Here is a 14,080-nt window from a genome sequence, read left to right as displayed (position 1 = left end):
CCTGTATACGGCTGGACATGGCACCGCTTTAAAGTCTCCCACCAGTATAAGCATGCCGTAGGGCAGCGCGTTAATTTTGGTAGTTAAGGTCTCCCAGAAGTTGGTGTTGGGAGTGGGGGCGTATATGTTGATCATATGGATTGTATGGGAGTATAAGGACCCAGTCAAGATAATGTACCTCCCCTCTGGGTCAATCTCAGTTTTCAAGATGCGAATAGGGCATTTATTATGGATGAGTATAGCCACCCTATTACATTTACGGTGTGATCTAGCTTCATAAAATGTGGAGTATTTGTTATCCCTCAACTGAAACGCTGTTCGTTTGGAGATGTGTGTCTCCTGTAAGAAGGCTATGTCTGAACCCATCCTTTTTACTTCCCTGAACATTAATCACCTTTTCTTGGGGGCATTCAGGCCTTTAACATTAATAGAGGCCATTTTTTTTAGCAATACCCTTTTTATGATAACATGCCAATCTGTAGCCATATATTGTTTCCCCAGTCGGTTTGGGTCCCCACCTGTGTGTCCCGACTCCATTTTGTGAAATTCAAATTTAAAGGGAAACTATAGTGTTAAAAAAAAACTTGTTTTCCTATCACTATAGTGACCTATAATGCCCCCCTCCCTCGCGGCCCCTCGCTCCCTATTGGGTCACTGAAAGGGGCAAAAACCCATCTGTCACCTGAATCTGGGTCAGGCTCCACCTCTGCCAACGTCAGCCGTCTGGGGGAACCTAATGTGCATGGGCGGCAAGTGCTGCACTCGCATTAGTATTAACCCATTGCTTAATGCTTTCATATAGGGTTTTAGATGACGCTGGATGTCCTCATGTAAGTGAAAAAAATAGATAATCGTAGGCATTTCTCTTTGCAAATAGTCCAGAGTAGTTGAATGATGCCCCAATTAGCTAATTTTAGCCTAAACCTTGCTAATTCTCTACATCCTTAACCATCAATTCCTGAAAAGCACATGCATTAGTGATACCTGGCATTAAAACGATTTCCCATTCTATTTTACATAGATATTTACAGGTATGTTTTGGGGTTTTTTGGGGGCAGCATTTGATTTCTACATACTGCTGGACAGCATTCTTCATGTTACGGCTGACAGCATGTGCAGCTGTTCATAGAAATCAAGACCTTGGAAATTCAATTCCTAGATGATAACAGTAGTCAGAGGAACAGATACAAACATTTTCTTCCCTTCCATAATTAAAACCTGAGCTGTTAGATGTCTAACAAGAGTGACTAATCTTTTTATTCAGCAATTATCTCAAAATAGGATTGGCCCGAAAGGTGAAATGACCTCAGCTGCATTGCCTTTCTACCAGGAATCTAATCTATTTCTTTTAATTATTCATCAGTGTTAGAATTAAGACATCTTTTCTCATGATTAAAAAAGGTGAGAAGAGTTGACTGTGCAAAAGAATAGACATAATGATGGATTGTGTCAGATTGATGTCATTACAGGAAAATGTGTAATTTCTCCTTCTTCTGGTATAAAACTTAGTTGCGGGATGGTTAATGTAATTGTCCTCACTATAATGATGTTTAATGTTTACGCAGCAAAAAAAAATGTCAGAAAATGTTAGAGTCACATATATACAATAACTCAAAATTACACAGAGCTATAGTTTGTCTGGTCTATTTTTACACATTTTTGTTTGAATTCCAAGGAGCAGGATAAGTAGGTATTCTAGCTATTTTAATACCTTTTTACTGGACTGACAGAAATTTGTTGTGAAGAAATTTTAGGAGTTCCTCGCTTTTATCAAGTCTAAAGCATTACTGAATATAATAAAACAAACAAACTAAGGCCTCAATTTAATGTGGTTTTACAAGCTTTCAAAATAATTTAATAGTTTTGGATAAACTTTTAAAAACATTTTTTTCAAAATATAAACATATCGAAATAAATATTATATCAAAAACTTTAAAAATGTTACAAAATTAAAATACGTTTTCATAATATGAAATCAATTTAAAAGTTTATCCAAAATATTAAGTCAATTGGAAAGCTTATCCAACAATATTAAATCACGACCTAAGACTAAATCTATATCTATAAGCTAAGTAAACTTGAAATCTAAAATTAAACCAATAAGCAAAGTAAAAATTTTATCACACTAATGACTATTATTTGAGTAGAAAATATCTATCGTAGTTTTTTTTTTCTAATGGTGTATTTTATTGGTAAAGCTACTTAAATATAAAATATATAAAGGGAATCAACACAGTAAAGGAGGAGACTATATTTAAAAGAAGACAAACTACCACAACAAGAGGACATAGTTTTAAATTAGAGGGGCAAAGGTTTAAAAATAATATCAGGAAGTATTACTTTACAGAGAGGGTAGTGGATGCATGGAATAGCCTTCCAGCTGAAGTGGTAGTGAACGAGTTTAAGCATGTGTGGGATAGGCATAAGGCTATCCTAGCTATAAGATAAGGCCAGGGACTAATGAGAGTGTTAAGAAAATTGGGCAGACTAGATGGGCCGAATGGTTCTTATCTGCCATCACATTCTATGTTTCAGTGGGACCTCGGTTTACAATGCCTCGGTTAACATAATTTTACAACATGACAGGAGGCTTCGTATTTTGCATATCTCTCTTTACTAAGCCTCGGTTTACAATTTTTTTTCGCAATACAAAGCAAGTTTCCCCAGGATGCATGGCACCAGGGAGTATCATAGCACCGCCCAATGCATGCTGGAGCCTATGGGTAGCACGTGGCATCGGGCGTGGAGGTGTTGGAGCGGCTTTTGCATCGAGTTCTGGAGCCATTCTGGAAATTGTTTTCAGTTGTTTTGGGACTTTCTGGTGCATTTCTCAAGCTGTGGAAAGGTAGGGAGCTGAGCTTCGTCATTTGCATGCCTTTTATTGTGTGTTCTGCATTGTGGGTTGCTTTCCATGTCAGCTCATTTTGACTTTTTTTCTGACCTCCAGACGGATTAATTGGTTTTCAATGCATTCCTATGGGAAACCGCATTTCGGTTTACAAATTTTTCGCAAAAAGAAATGTCCCAGAGAACGCACTCAATTTGTAAACCGAGGTCCCACTGTATTTTGTATTTGAATTGATTATAGCTATTTTAGGTAGTGTCTTTCTGCTTCCCAACCTTTTTTGTATAATGTTATTGAATTCATCTAATTATAGCTGTCTGTTAAATTTACCCCCTTTATGTGTCTTGGTGTTATGTATTATAAAAAACATCTTAAATGCGTATTGTGTTTTTGTTATTTTATGCAGCTGAAAGAAAACGCTCTTTGGGTAAAGACTACCATCCATTGTGCCTAAAATGCTTCAAGTGCAAAAGGCAGCTTACTGCTGGGCAACATGCAGAGGTACTTGATGACTTTTTTTTTTTTTAAATATAAATGTTATGGCACATTATATTAATTATAATAAAGGTGCAGAAACAATAGCATGGTCATCAGACAATGGTTATATTCTTCTGCTTGTTCTATACTGAACATTATATACAACACCATACTGTTACCACCATGATAATGTAACTCATGGAAGTTCGGAGGAGAACTACAAAATGTAATTGGTGAATACATTTCCGTTTTATTATATATATTTCCATATATTTTTCAGTAGTAATATTGGGAAATAGGGGGCAGCGCATAACTACACTTTCTAATCACTATTAGTCATTTTTATTTTCTATCTTTTAGAATGATGACAAACCATACTGTAACCGTTGCTATCTTCTGCACTTTGGACCAAGAGGTAATGTGACCATGTGTGGTCTTTGCATTTTTTTGTAAAACTGTAAAACTGTAAAATGGTGAAATGCTTGTGTATAGTGGTGCCTATGAAGGACAAAAAGGAAAGAAGTTAAAATGTCTTTCTTTTCAACTTCTGCCAGATAAGGCTTCCAGGAACTATGTCATTTAGTGTTACGAATGTCAGTAGTTATGGTACTTTGTTCGCCAATTCGTTCACCAATTGCTGAGCATCAGTGATTATAGCTACAGCTAGGGTGTGTAGATGAATAGTCAGGTGAATGCAGTTTCCAAGAAGAATCTCCCCAGCAAAGAAAATGTTACCCAAGCATGAGCCTAGACTTCATGAAGGGTACAACAGGAATAATGTTTTATTGATGCCACACTGGCTTTTATGGAAATCCTCCTGCAAGAGGACCTCCTACAGTACACAAAAGTGTCAACCAATCATAATGCTTATTTACAGTAAAACACTACCTCTCTCTGCCTGGGAGATAATTAGGCAAGCTAAGGGATAACCCAATTATCTCCAGGCAAAGAGCACACAATTTCCCCAAAACTTGAAACACCCCTTTAGCCCCTTAAGGACACATGGCATGTGTGACATGTCATGATTCCCTTTTATTCCAGAAGTTTGGTCCTTAAGGGGTTAAACACATGGTATCTCCACAAATGGCATATCCCCTGATAGACCCCATCTGGGAGACAAACATATTCAAATTTCACCCAGATCGGTTCAGGGGTTTTCGAAAAGTGTAGAAGTCACGAGGCTCCTGCCCAAAACAGTTCCATGAATTCAGTGTGTGTCAATTTCGAAAAAGGCATAAAAGTGAATTAAAGCACGAACGGAGCCTCCTGGCTCATAGTTTGTGGGAACCGAACTACCGAACGTTCTCCTGGCTGTTTGGCAACAAAAGGAAGCAGGCGTTCGTAATTTTTCTGTGGTGTTTGGGAAGTCAGGTGTCCGATTTTAGTTCCAGACACTCCCGCTGCCTCCATTCGTGCAAACAAGATGGCCACCGTTTTCTCTTCCACGTGGCGTTCGACTATGCGAACGGCGGCCGCCCAGAGAGAGTGCTCAATTGACGGTTCCCTTTGAAGTTAATGAGCCAGGAGGGAGGTCGGTGTTCGGTAGTTTTAACTACAGAACCAAAAAAACTCAGAATAAACGAAAGACATAATAAAATCTCGAAATCAAGTCTATTTTCTTCACATTTAGGTTTTCTAGTGTACTGTTATAGGCATCTACATTACACTGGATCATGAGATGCTTTTCCTATTAGTCATTGTGATTGGTGTTTCATAGGAGATGGCAAAGCAATGCAACAGAAAATCAATGTTAATATTCCAGTTTTGTTACGTTTCATCATCATTTGAGGCATGAGAAATTATCTGTAAACATATTTCTTTTAATTGAGCTGTAAATTCTTTGATGGCATTCCGCTTATCTAATGCAGCTATGTGTCTTTGGACAGATAGCAATAAAGTGTAAAGTTCTTACAAGTCAAAGTAAAATTAGGATTTAAAGGAACAATCCAAGCACTATAACCTCTACAACGCTCTTTTTAGAACAGCTTTATGTCTTACCGGGGTCCACTAGATGCTACTCCCTGCCTCCACTAAAGCTCAGTTACAGCCAGAAGATCCTGCTCAGAGATTCCATTAGCTCTCCTGAGCTAAGCTCTGCAGTGTCAGGATAGCTCATTGACTGAGTGCATCAGCTAAATGTTCTCAGTCAATTATCTAAATTCTTCACCTCTGGGCTTAGATTAGTGAATAGAGCTTACTGCTCTCACTAAGCTGTAGGAGAAGCAGCAATGAGTTCCCAGCGGAACCCATGTAGCACCCATGGAGTCAAATGCTCTAAAATGGTTGACTCCTTAAAATGGGAGGGCTCCATGGCATAACTTGCACCATAACCACTATAACACAAAGTAAAGCTTATGATGTTTGGAGTGTTCCTTTAAATAGTGCATAAGTGGACAGATAAACTGTATCACTTGTCAGCCAAAAAATGCTTTTTGATTGATTTGTTTAGGTAGATGAATACAAATTTCAAGTTTTTGAATCAAAGCTGTAATTTAGAAGTGAGGATAACTACTAGTGTTGGAATGAAATACTAGATTAACCATTTAGCTCTAAAAAGAAATATTGAATTGACACCTGTTATATCCTACGTACCAATATGTATTACATTGGATAAAACAAAAAGCTTTCTAGGTGTATATTTTATGAATTTATGTATAAATCATCATGATATTTTGCTGCGATGTACTACAGGCTGAACCGGCAGTCAACTAAATGCCTATTTGTTTTTATGTAAACAAACATACTGGGCAGCTATATTGTTCAATTACTTATAACAGGGAACATTAAAGTCTATATATCCAAGTAAGAATATTTGGACATGGAAATAAAACATAAGCAATTGCCCAAACCGTAATAAATGTATAATTACTAATGATAATTTTTGTTTGTTTTTAAAGGAGTGAGAGGACCTACCTCTCGAACTTCTCTTGGCTCTGGAGCGGCTGCTTCCTCGACTGCATTAAAAAAAGAGAACCAAAACAATTCTTAGAGAGTGGAGTTCTTAAAATTTGAATATGCCACTATACTTCAAATGTGAAATAACTGTGCTCATAAGTAGTTTACATAACTGATGTCTTATATGTAAAACTTTTCTAGCAGCTTATCAAATTGTGTTTTACATTGCAAATTATGTAAAAATATAACACCATTTGTAGTGAATTGTGCGGCATTTTTCGTTGCTGACGTACATGAGAATTTAATAACCAGTTTCTGTGCCATTCTTCAACATATTGTAATATAATAGACAATCTGCCCGTCTTTCACAAAACCACCTTCAACCTGGTGCTGATGACAACTGTCTTTTTTTCCCATAAATAAAAGGTTATGGTATATTCTTGTTAGTTTTTTTTTTATATACTAAACTACAGTAAAAATCTAAAGCTCTTTTGGAACTTATCAGATTCATTGGACAATAAATCATGTCACCCTTTAAATAGCAGATGTTTATGAACTGCATTTCCTATAATGCTCAGTAGACTTCTAAATGGGAAAAAAATAAATGTTTGGCTAAGCCACTTTGTCCATAAATAAATAAAATTCTAGGGACAGACAAAGCTCAGCCAAATGGTGATTTGGCTGCTCCAAATTTTGTTATTGAAAACAGATTCAGAAAAACAAATCAGACAGACCAAAAGGACACAAAATGGGCCAATCAGTGTACTGCAATATACAGTTGCAAGAAAAAGTATGTGAACCCTTTGGAATGATATGGATTTCTGCACAAATTGGTCATAAAATGTGATCTGATCATCATCTAAGTCACAACAATAGACAATCACAGTGTGCTTAAACTAATAACACACAAAGAATGAAATGTTGCCATGTTTTTATTGAACACACCATGTAAACATAGAAACATAGAAACATAGAATGTGACGGCAGATAAGAACCATTCGGCCCATCTAGTCTGCCCAGTTTTCTAAATACTTTCATTAGTCCCTGGCCTTATCTTATAGTTAGGATAGCCTTATGCCTATCCCACGCATGCTTAAACTCCTTTACTGTGTTAACCTCTACCACTTCAGCTGGAAGGCTATTCCATGCATCCACTACCCTCTCAGTAAAGTAATACTTCCTGGTATTATTTTTAAACCTTTGTCCCTCTAATTTAAGACTATGTCCTCTTGTTGTGGTAGTTTTTCTTCTTTTAAATATAGTCTCCTCCTTTACTGTGTTGATTCCCTTTATGTATTTAAATGTTTCTATCATATCCCCCCTGTCTCGTCTTTCCTCCAAGCTATACATGTTAAGATCCTTCAACCTTTCCTGGTAAGTTTTATCCTGCAATCCATGAACCAGTTTAGTAGCCCTTCTTTGAACTCTCTCTAAGGTATCAATATCCTTCTGAAGATAGGGTCTCCAGTACTGTGTACAGTACTCCAAGTGAGGTCTCACCAGTGTTCTGTACAATGGCATGAGCACTTCCCTCTTTCTACTGCTAATACCTCTCCCTATACAACCAAGCATTCTGCTAGCATTTCCTGCTGCTCTATTACATTGTCTGCCTACCTTTAAGTCATCAGAAATAATCACCCCTAAATCCCTTTCCTCAGATGTTGAGGTTAGGACTCTATCAAATATTTTGTACTCTACCCTTGGGTTTTTACGTCCAAGATGCATTATCTTGCACTTATCCACATTAAATGTCAGTTGCCACAACTCTGACCATTTTTCTAGTTTACCTAAATCATTTTCCATTTGGCTTATCCCTCCTGGAACATCAACCATGTTACATATCTTAGTATCATCCGCAAAAAGACACACCTTACCATCAAGACCTTCTGCAATATCACTAATAAAAATATTAAAGAGAATGGGTCCAAGTACAGATCCCTGAGGTACCCCACTGGTGACAAGCCCAAGCTTCGAATATACTCCATTGACTACAACCCTCTGTTGCCTGTCACTCAGCCACTGCCTTACCCATTCAACAATATTCGAATCCAAACTCAAAGATTGTAGTTTATTGATAAGCCTTCTATGTGCAACAGTGTCAAAAGCCTTACTGAAATCTAAGTAAGCAATGTCTACTGCACCACCCTGATCTATAATTTTAGTTACCCAATCAAAAAAATCAATAAGATTAGTTTGGCATGATCTCCCTGAAGTAAACCCATGTTGTCTCTGGTCTTGAAATCCATGTGTTTTTAGATGTTCAACAATCCTATCCTTTAACATGGTTTCCATCACTTTCCCCACTACTGAAGTAAGGCTTACTGGCCTATAGTTGCCCGACTCCTCCCTATTACCTTTCTTGTGAATGGGCACAACATTCGCTAACTTCCAATCTTCTGGGACTACTCCTGTTTTCAATGATTGGTTAAATAAATCTGTTAATGGTTTTGCTAGTACACCACTAAGCTCTTTTAATAGCTTTGGGTGTATTCCATCAGGTCCCATTGACTTATTTGTCTTTACTTTTGACAGTTGAAATAGAACCTCTTCCTCTGTAAACTCACGTGTAATAAATGACTCATTTATCCTTTTTGTTAACAGAGGTCCCTTTCCTTCATTTTCATCTGTAAATACCGAACAAAAATATTCATTGAGGCAGTCAGCTAGACCTTTATCCTCATCTACATACCTTCCTTCTTTTGTTTTTAATCTAACTAATCCTTGTTTTACTTTTCTTTTCTCATTTATGTATCTAAAAAAAGTTTTGTCCCCCTTTTTTACTGACTGTGCTATTTTCTCTTCTGTGTGGGATTTGGAAGCTCTTATAACTTGCTTAGCCTCTTTCTGCCTAATCTTATAGGTCATTCTGTCTTCCTCACTCTGGTTTTTTTTATAATTACTAAATGCTAACTTTTAGTTTTTTACTATTTTGGCCACATCTGCGGAGTACCACAGTGGTTTCTTGAATTTTTTGCTTTTACTGACAAGCCTAATGCAATTTTCTGTTGCCTTCAGTAGTGCAACTTTTAAATAATCCCATTTATTTTGGACTCCATATAAATTGCTCCAGTCTGATAATGACTCCTTTACACATATTCTAATTTTAGAAAAGTCTGTTTTTCTAAAGTCTAAAACTTTTGTTTTTGTGTGGTGTGACTCAGTCACTGTTCTTATATTAAACCACACTGACTGATGATCACTGGATCCTAAACTTTCACCTACAGTAATATCTGATACCAAATCTCCATTTGTTAACACTAAATCTAGTATGGCCTCTTTACGAGTTGGCTCCTCAACGACTTGTTTTAGAGACAATCCCAGTAGGGAGTTTAGAATATGTGTGCTCCTGGCACAAGTAGCTATTTTTGTTTTCCAATTCACATCAGGAAGATTAAAGTCACCCATGATGATAACTTCCCCCTTCATTGTCATTTTAGCTATTTCTTCAACTAGTAGATTATCTAACTCTTCAATTTGTCCTTTCAAAGTCCTTTCAAACATTCAAAGTGCAGGTGGAAAAATTATGTGGCAGCAATAACTTTAACCAAACGTTTCCTGTAGTTGCAGATCAGACGTGCACAACGGTCAGGAGTAATTCTTGACCATTCCTCTTTACAGAACTGTTTCAGTTCAGCAATATTCTTGGGATGTCTGGTGTGAATCGCTTTCTTGAGGTCATGCCACAGCATCTCAATCGGGTTGAGGTCAGGACTCTGACTGGGCCACTTCAGAAGGCGTATTTTCTTCTGTTTAAGCCATTCTGTTGTTGATTTACTTCTATGCTTTGGGTCATTATCCTGCTGCAACACCCATCTTCTTTTGAGCTTCAGCTGGTAGACAGATGGCCTTAAGTTCTCCTGCAAAATGTCTTGATAAACTTGGGAATTCATTTTTCCTTCTATGATAGCAATCCGTCCAGGCCCTGACGCAGCAAAGCAGCCCCAAACCATGATGCCCCCACCACCATACTTCACAGTTGGGATGAGGTTTTGATGTTGGTGTGCTGTGCCTCTTTTACGCCACAAATAGTGTTGTGTGTTTCTTCCAAACAACTCAACTTTGGTTTCATCTGTCCACAGAATATTTTGCCAGTACTGCTGTGGAACATCCAGGTGCTCTTGTGCAAACTGTAAACGTGCAGCAATGTTTTGTTTGGACAACAGTGTCTTCGTCTGTGGTATCCTCCCATGATATCCATTCTTGTTTAGTGTTTTACATATTGTAGATTCGCTAACAGGGATGTTAGTATTTGCCAGTGACTTTTATAAGTCTTTAGCTGACACTCTAGGATTCTTCTTCACCTCATTGAGCTGTCTGCGCTGTGCTCTTGCAGTCATCTTTACAGGACGGCCACTCCTAGGGAGAGTAGCAGCAGTGCTGAACTTTCTCCATTTATAGACAATTTGTCTTACCGTGGACTGATGAACAGCAAGGCTTTTGGAGATACTTTTATAACCATTTCCAGCTTTATGCAAGTCAACAATTCTTAATCGTAGGTCTTCTGAGAGCTCTTTTGTGCGAGGCATCATTCACATCAGGCAATGCTTCTTGTGAAAAGCAAACCCAGAACTGGTGTGTGTTTTTTATAGGGCAGGGCAGCTGTAACTAACACCTCCAATCTCATCTCATTGATTGAACTCCAGTTGGCTGACATCTCACTCCAATTAGCTCTTGGAGATGTCATTAGTCTAAGGGTACAAATACTTTTTCCACCTGCACTGTGAATGTTTACATGGTGTGTTCAATAAAAACATGGCAACATTTCATTCTTTGTGTGTTATTAGTTTAAGCAGACTGTGATTGTCTATTGTTGTGACTTAGATGATGATCAGATCACATTTTATGACCAATTTGTGCAGAAATCCATATCATTCCAAAGGGTTCACATACTTTTTCTTGCAACTGTATATGTGCCCTGCTAAATATATACATATATATATATTATATATATATATATATATATATATATATATGTATGTATGTATATATTTTGCAGGGCACATTTTCCCGCCATTTAGTTCACAGATCAAGTGAGAAAAAGTAACCAATACAGGGATAAAGAGGAAAAGCAGGAAAAATATATATTTATATATTACATACTTATGAATTATATAAATATATATTTAGAAGTGACCCTCTATTGGTCACTTCTCGTTTGATCAGTGAGTAAAATCAATATTTAGTGGCTATCCCCTATATATCAAACTTATTTTTTCCCATCAGTCATGTCTGTTTTTGGCACCACAAATTCGGAATCAAAACAAACATGGAAATCAGAATTAAAACAAACATGCTTGTGCACTTCGATTAGTATGGTTTGTGATTTGTCTTGGAGTTTGGGAATTCATACAATCGTTGATCGACCCAAATTAGACCAATTGCAGTTAGTAAGGAAACAAATCTCCAAGTCTAATGATCAGTAAGCTTGCATACGCACTCAAAGATAGCCAGATATATTTACTCAATGCTCATTTGCTTTAATTGAATTACTCTCAATTTATAACCTACTGCTAACTAACTGAGTTTACCAAGTTCTTCAATATGTGAATGAAAAAAAATTAAAATAAATAAATAATGCCAATGGGGCTGTAAAGTTAGGCTTTATGCAACAGGTGGGGCACTTCTACTAAACATAAAAAAAAAATATTCACAGATTCACTGGTTACTCGCCAACAAGTTTATTTTTTACTTTTTTTTACTATTTGTCTGCTCATTGTTAGTGCTGCCAGTGTGAAAATAGTTCAGATTTTTAAAGCTGAAATCCAGACTATATTTAGACTCATTTAGAACCTTACAAACATACAAAATTACAAAAATGCCCTTTGCTCAAACTCCCACGACTCCTGGCCTGCGGCAATGACTATAGTATACATCGCCCCCAATACATAGATCTATAACAAATAAAAGTTTCTTGCGCACTGTCCCAAATCCTTATGCACATTTAAATAACTGATTTGTTCTCCCTACACCATCCAACTGATTAAAATTAACACAGGAATGCTCAATTGGTTAGATGAATAACATTGGTCGGTATTAAGTTTGAGCTGTTAATTCTGTTATTGACAAATTACTTTCCACACGTTCTCGTTCAATCTTTATAGTAAAATATTCCTATATAGTATTTAAGGATCATGATTGAAATATATACATCTTATATTGCTGTCTTGCCTTTTTCTCTCTCTTTCTTCTTGCTTTATGTTTTTGAGAGAATTTGTATAGCACATTTTTATTCTTTTTTTTTTTTTTACAATGTCTTATAGTATGCCTAGATGGCAACTCTGCTGAAACATATTTTATATTGGTTATTTGGTGGAGTGAAATGTTAGTGTCTAATGGTCCTCTGCTAAAACAAGGCAATTTGAGGTTATGTATGCTATGAGTTTATTATTCATTATTTAATCACTGTGCATATGTCTTCTTATTATGGCTTTAAAAAAAAAATGCCATTAAACAAAAAATGAATAAATAAATAACTGTCCACATTTAAATAAATGTCCATTAAAGTATAAGCTCACATGCTCCATCAAAGCAAACCTCTTTGGTGAGTCCTGCACTAACAATATACCTTGCTTCTCTTAGCTAAAAGGCAAAATCTGTAATGATATAGGTTTTTTTTTAGAAACCTCTACACACTTCTTAATCCTTAATAGGGAACATGTGGGGTGGGAGGCAACACTTTAACATTGCTGTGTGATACAAAAGCAAATACAAACATACAGAATTACATTTTTCTTTACTGAACAACAAACGCTCCCCCACAAAAAGGGGGCGTTTACAAATTAAAAAAAAACACTTTTAATAACTGTATATTGGTAACTAAATGTCACACTAGGTTTAATGACAAAATGACAGTCTCCTATCTCGCACTCCAAGTTGTTCCAAGTACATCAGGCAGCAGCAGGGGTAGAAACAGCAGCAAGCTAAACCTAGTCTTGCACTAGAATTAATGACCCAGGCTCAGCAAGGTAGCTTATTTGCCCTTACCCCCCAAAAAACTGTCTCTTCTTCACTCATCCTGTGATGTAATTCCAGTAAAATACAAGTTTAGCAGGCTAAGATTGCCACAAGGCATATGTATGTATATGTGTTTGTAGTATCAGTTAGTTAATTACACGTAGCTAAGATACTGTCATCACTGTACTGACCAGGTGCAGGAATGTAAGAACTGGAATTACGCGTCCCTCTCCTTTGTATCAGATGAGCCACGTGGTTAGACCGGATGGATGAGTTTAGACTCTATTCATTAAATAGGTTAAGGGTATGTGTGGGTGTAGTTAATTGTGGGAGGAGCTACAGTGCTATATAAGGAATGTACTCTATGTATTCAGTACTCAGACTTTGCTGTATTTTGGTGACGCTAGTCCCTCTGAGTCCCGATCGGTGATCCAATAAAGAATCTCTTCCTTCCTGAAGAAACCTGTGTCCATCTCTCTGTGCTTGGCTTCCGTCAGTTTCTCCGGTATCATTTGGTGCATTGGCCGGGAAGCTCATCGTTCAACGGTAGCTGAGAGGCAGAGGCGTGAGACGGTCTATCTTTGCCCACGTTCTCTACGGCTGCACCCCTGAACTTCTGCGTGGACCTCCCTTCGTCTCGGCGCCACTGGTCTGTTGTCCAGGAGATCATCGGCCTCTACGTGAGAAGTGCTGGGGTGTCCCCGTCGATGAGTGTGAACTCAGGTTCAGGAACGAGGAGGTAAGACAACTGCTGTTTTAGACGGCAGGACCCACTAGGGGTATACCGATTGTGCGGTAGGCCCAAAGGGGTTTTGAATCTGTGTATCTGCCCCCTCTGTCGGAGGGAAGGAGCGAAGGCGCACCGCTCGATCGAACGCTCTTTAGTCAGACCGTTTGATTTGGTTAGTC

General features: G+C 37.6%; 1 protein-coding gene across 1 annotated transcript in view; it reads left to right on the top strand.

Annotated features, from left to right (window-relative positions):
- LOC134612828 (cysteine-rich protein 1-like) overlaps positions 1-6,637 on the top strand; it is a 45,433-nt gene extending 38,796 nt beyond the window's left edge. Inside the window, exons 2-4 of the mRNA XM_063457275.1 lie at positions 3,252-3,346; positions 3,683-3,737; positions 6,220-6,637. Coding sequence (XP_063313345.1) covers positions 3,252-3,346; positions 3,683-3,737; positions 6,220-6,311 — 242 coding nt within the window. The 3' untranslated portion in view covers positions 6,312-6,637. The remainder of the gene's footprint in view (positions 1-3,251; positions 3,347-3,682; positions 3,738-6,219) is intronic.
- The last annotated feature ends 7,443 nt before the right edge of the window (positions 6,638-14,080 follow it).

The sequence above is a fragment of the Pelobates fuscus genome, chromosome 5 (genome assembly GCF_036172605.1).
Source record: "Pelobates fuscus isolate aPelFus1 chromosome 5, aPelFus1.pri, whole genome shotgun sequence".
Classification (NCBI taxonomy): Eukaryota; Metazoa; Chordata; class Amphibia; order Anura; family Pelobatidae; genus Pelobates; species Pelobates fuscus.
Note: the sequence above shows the minus strand (reverse complement) of the source record. Positions and strands in the feature narration are given on the sequence as shown.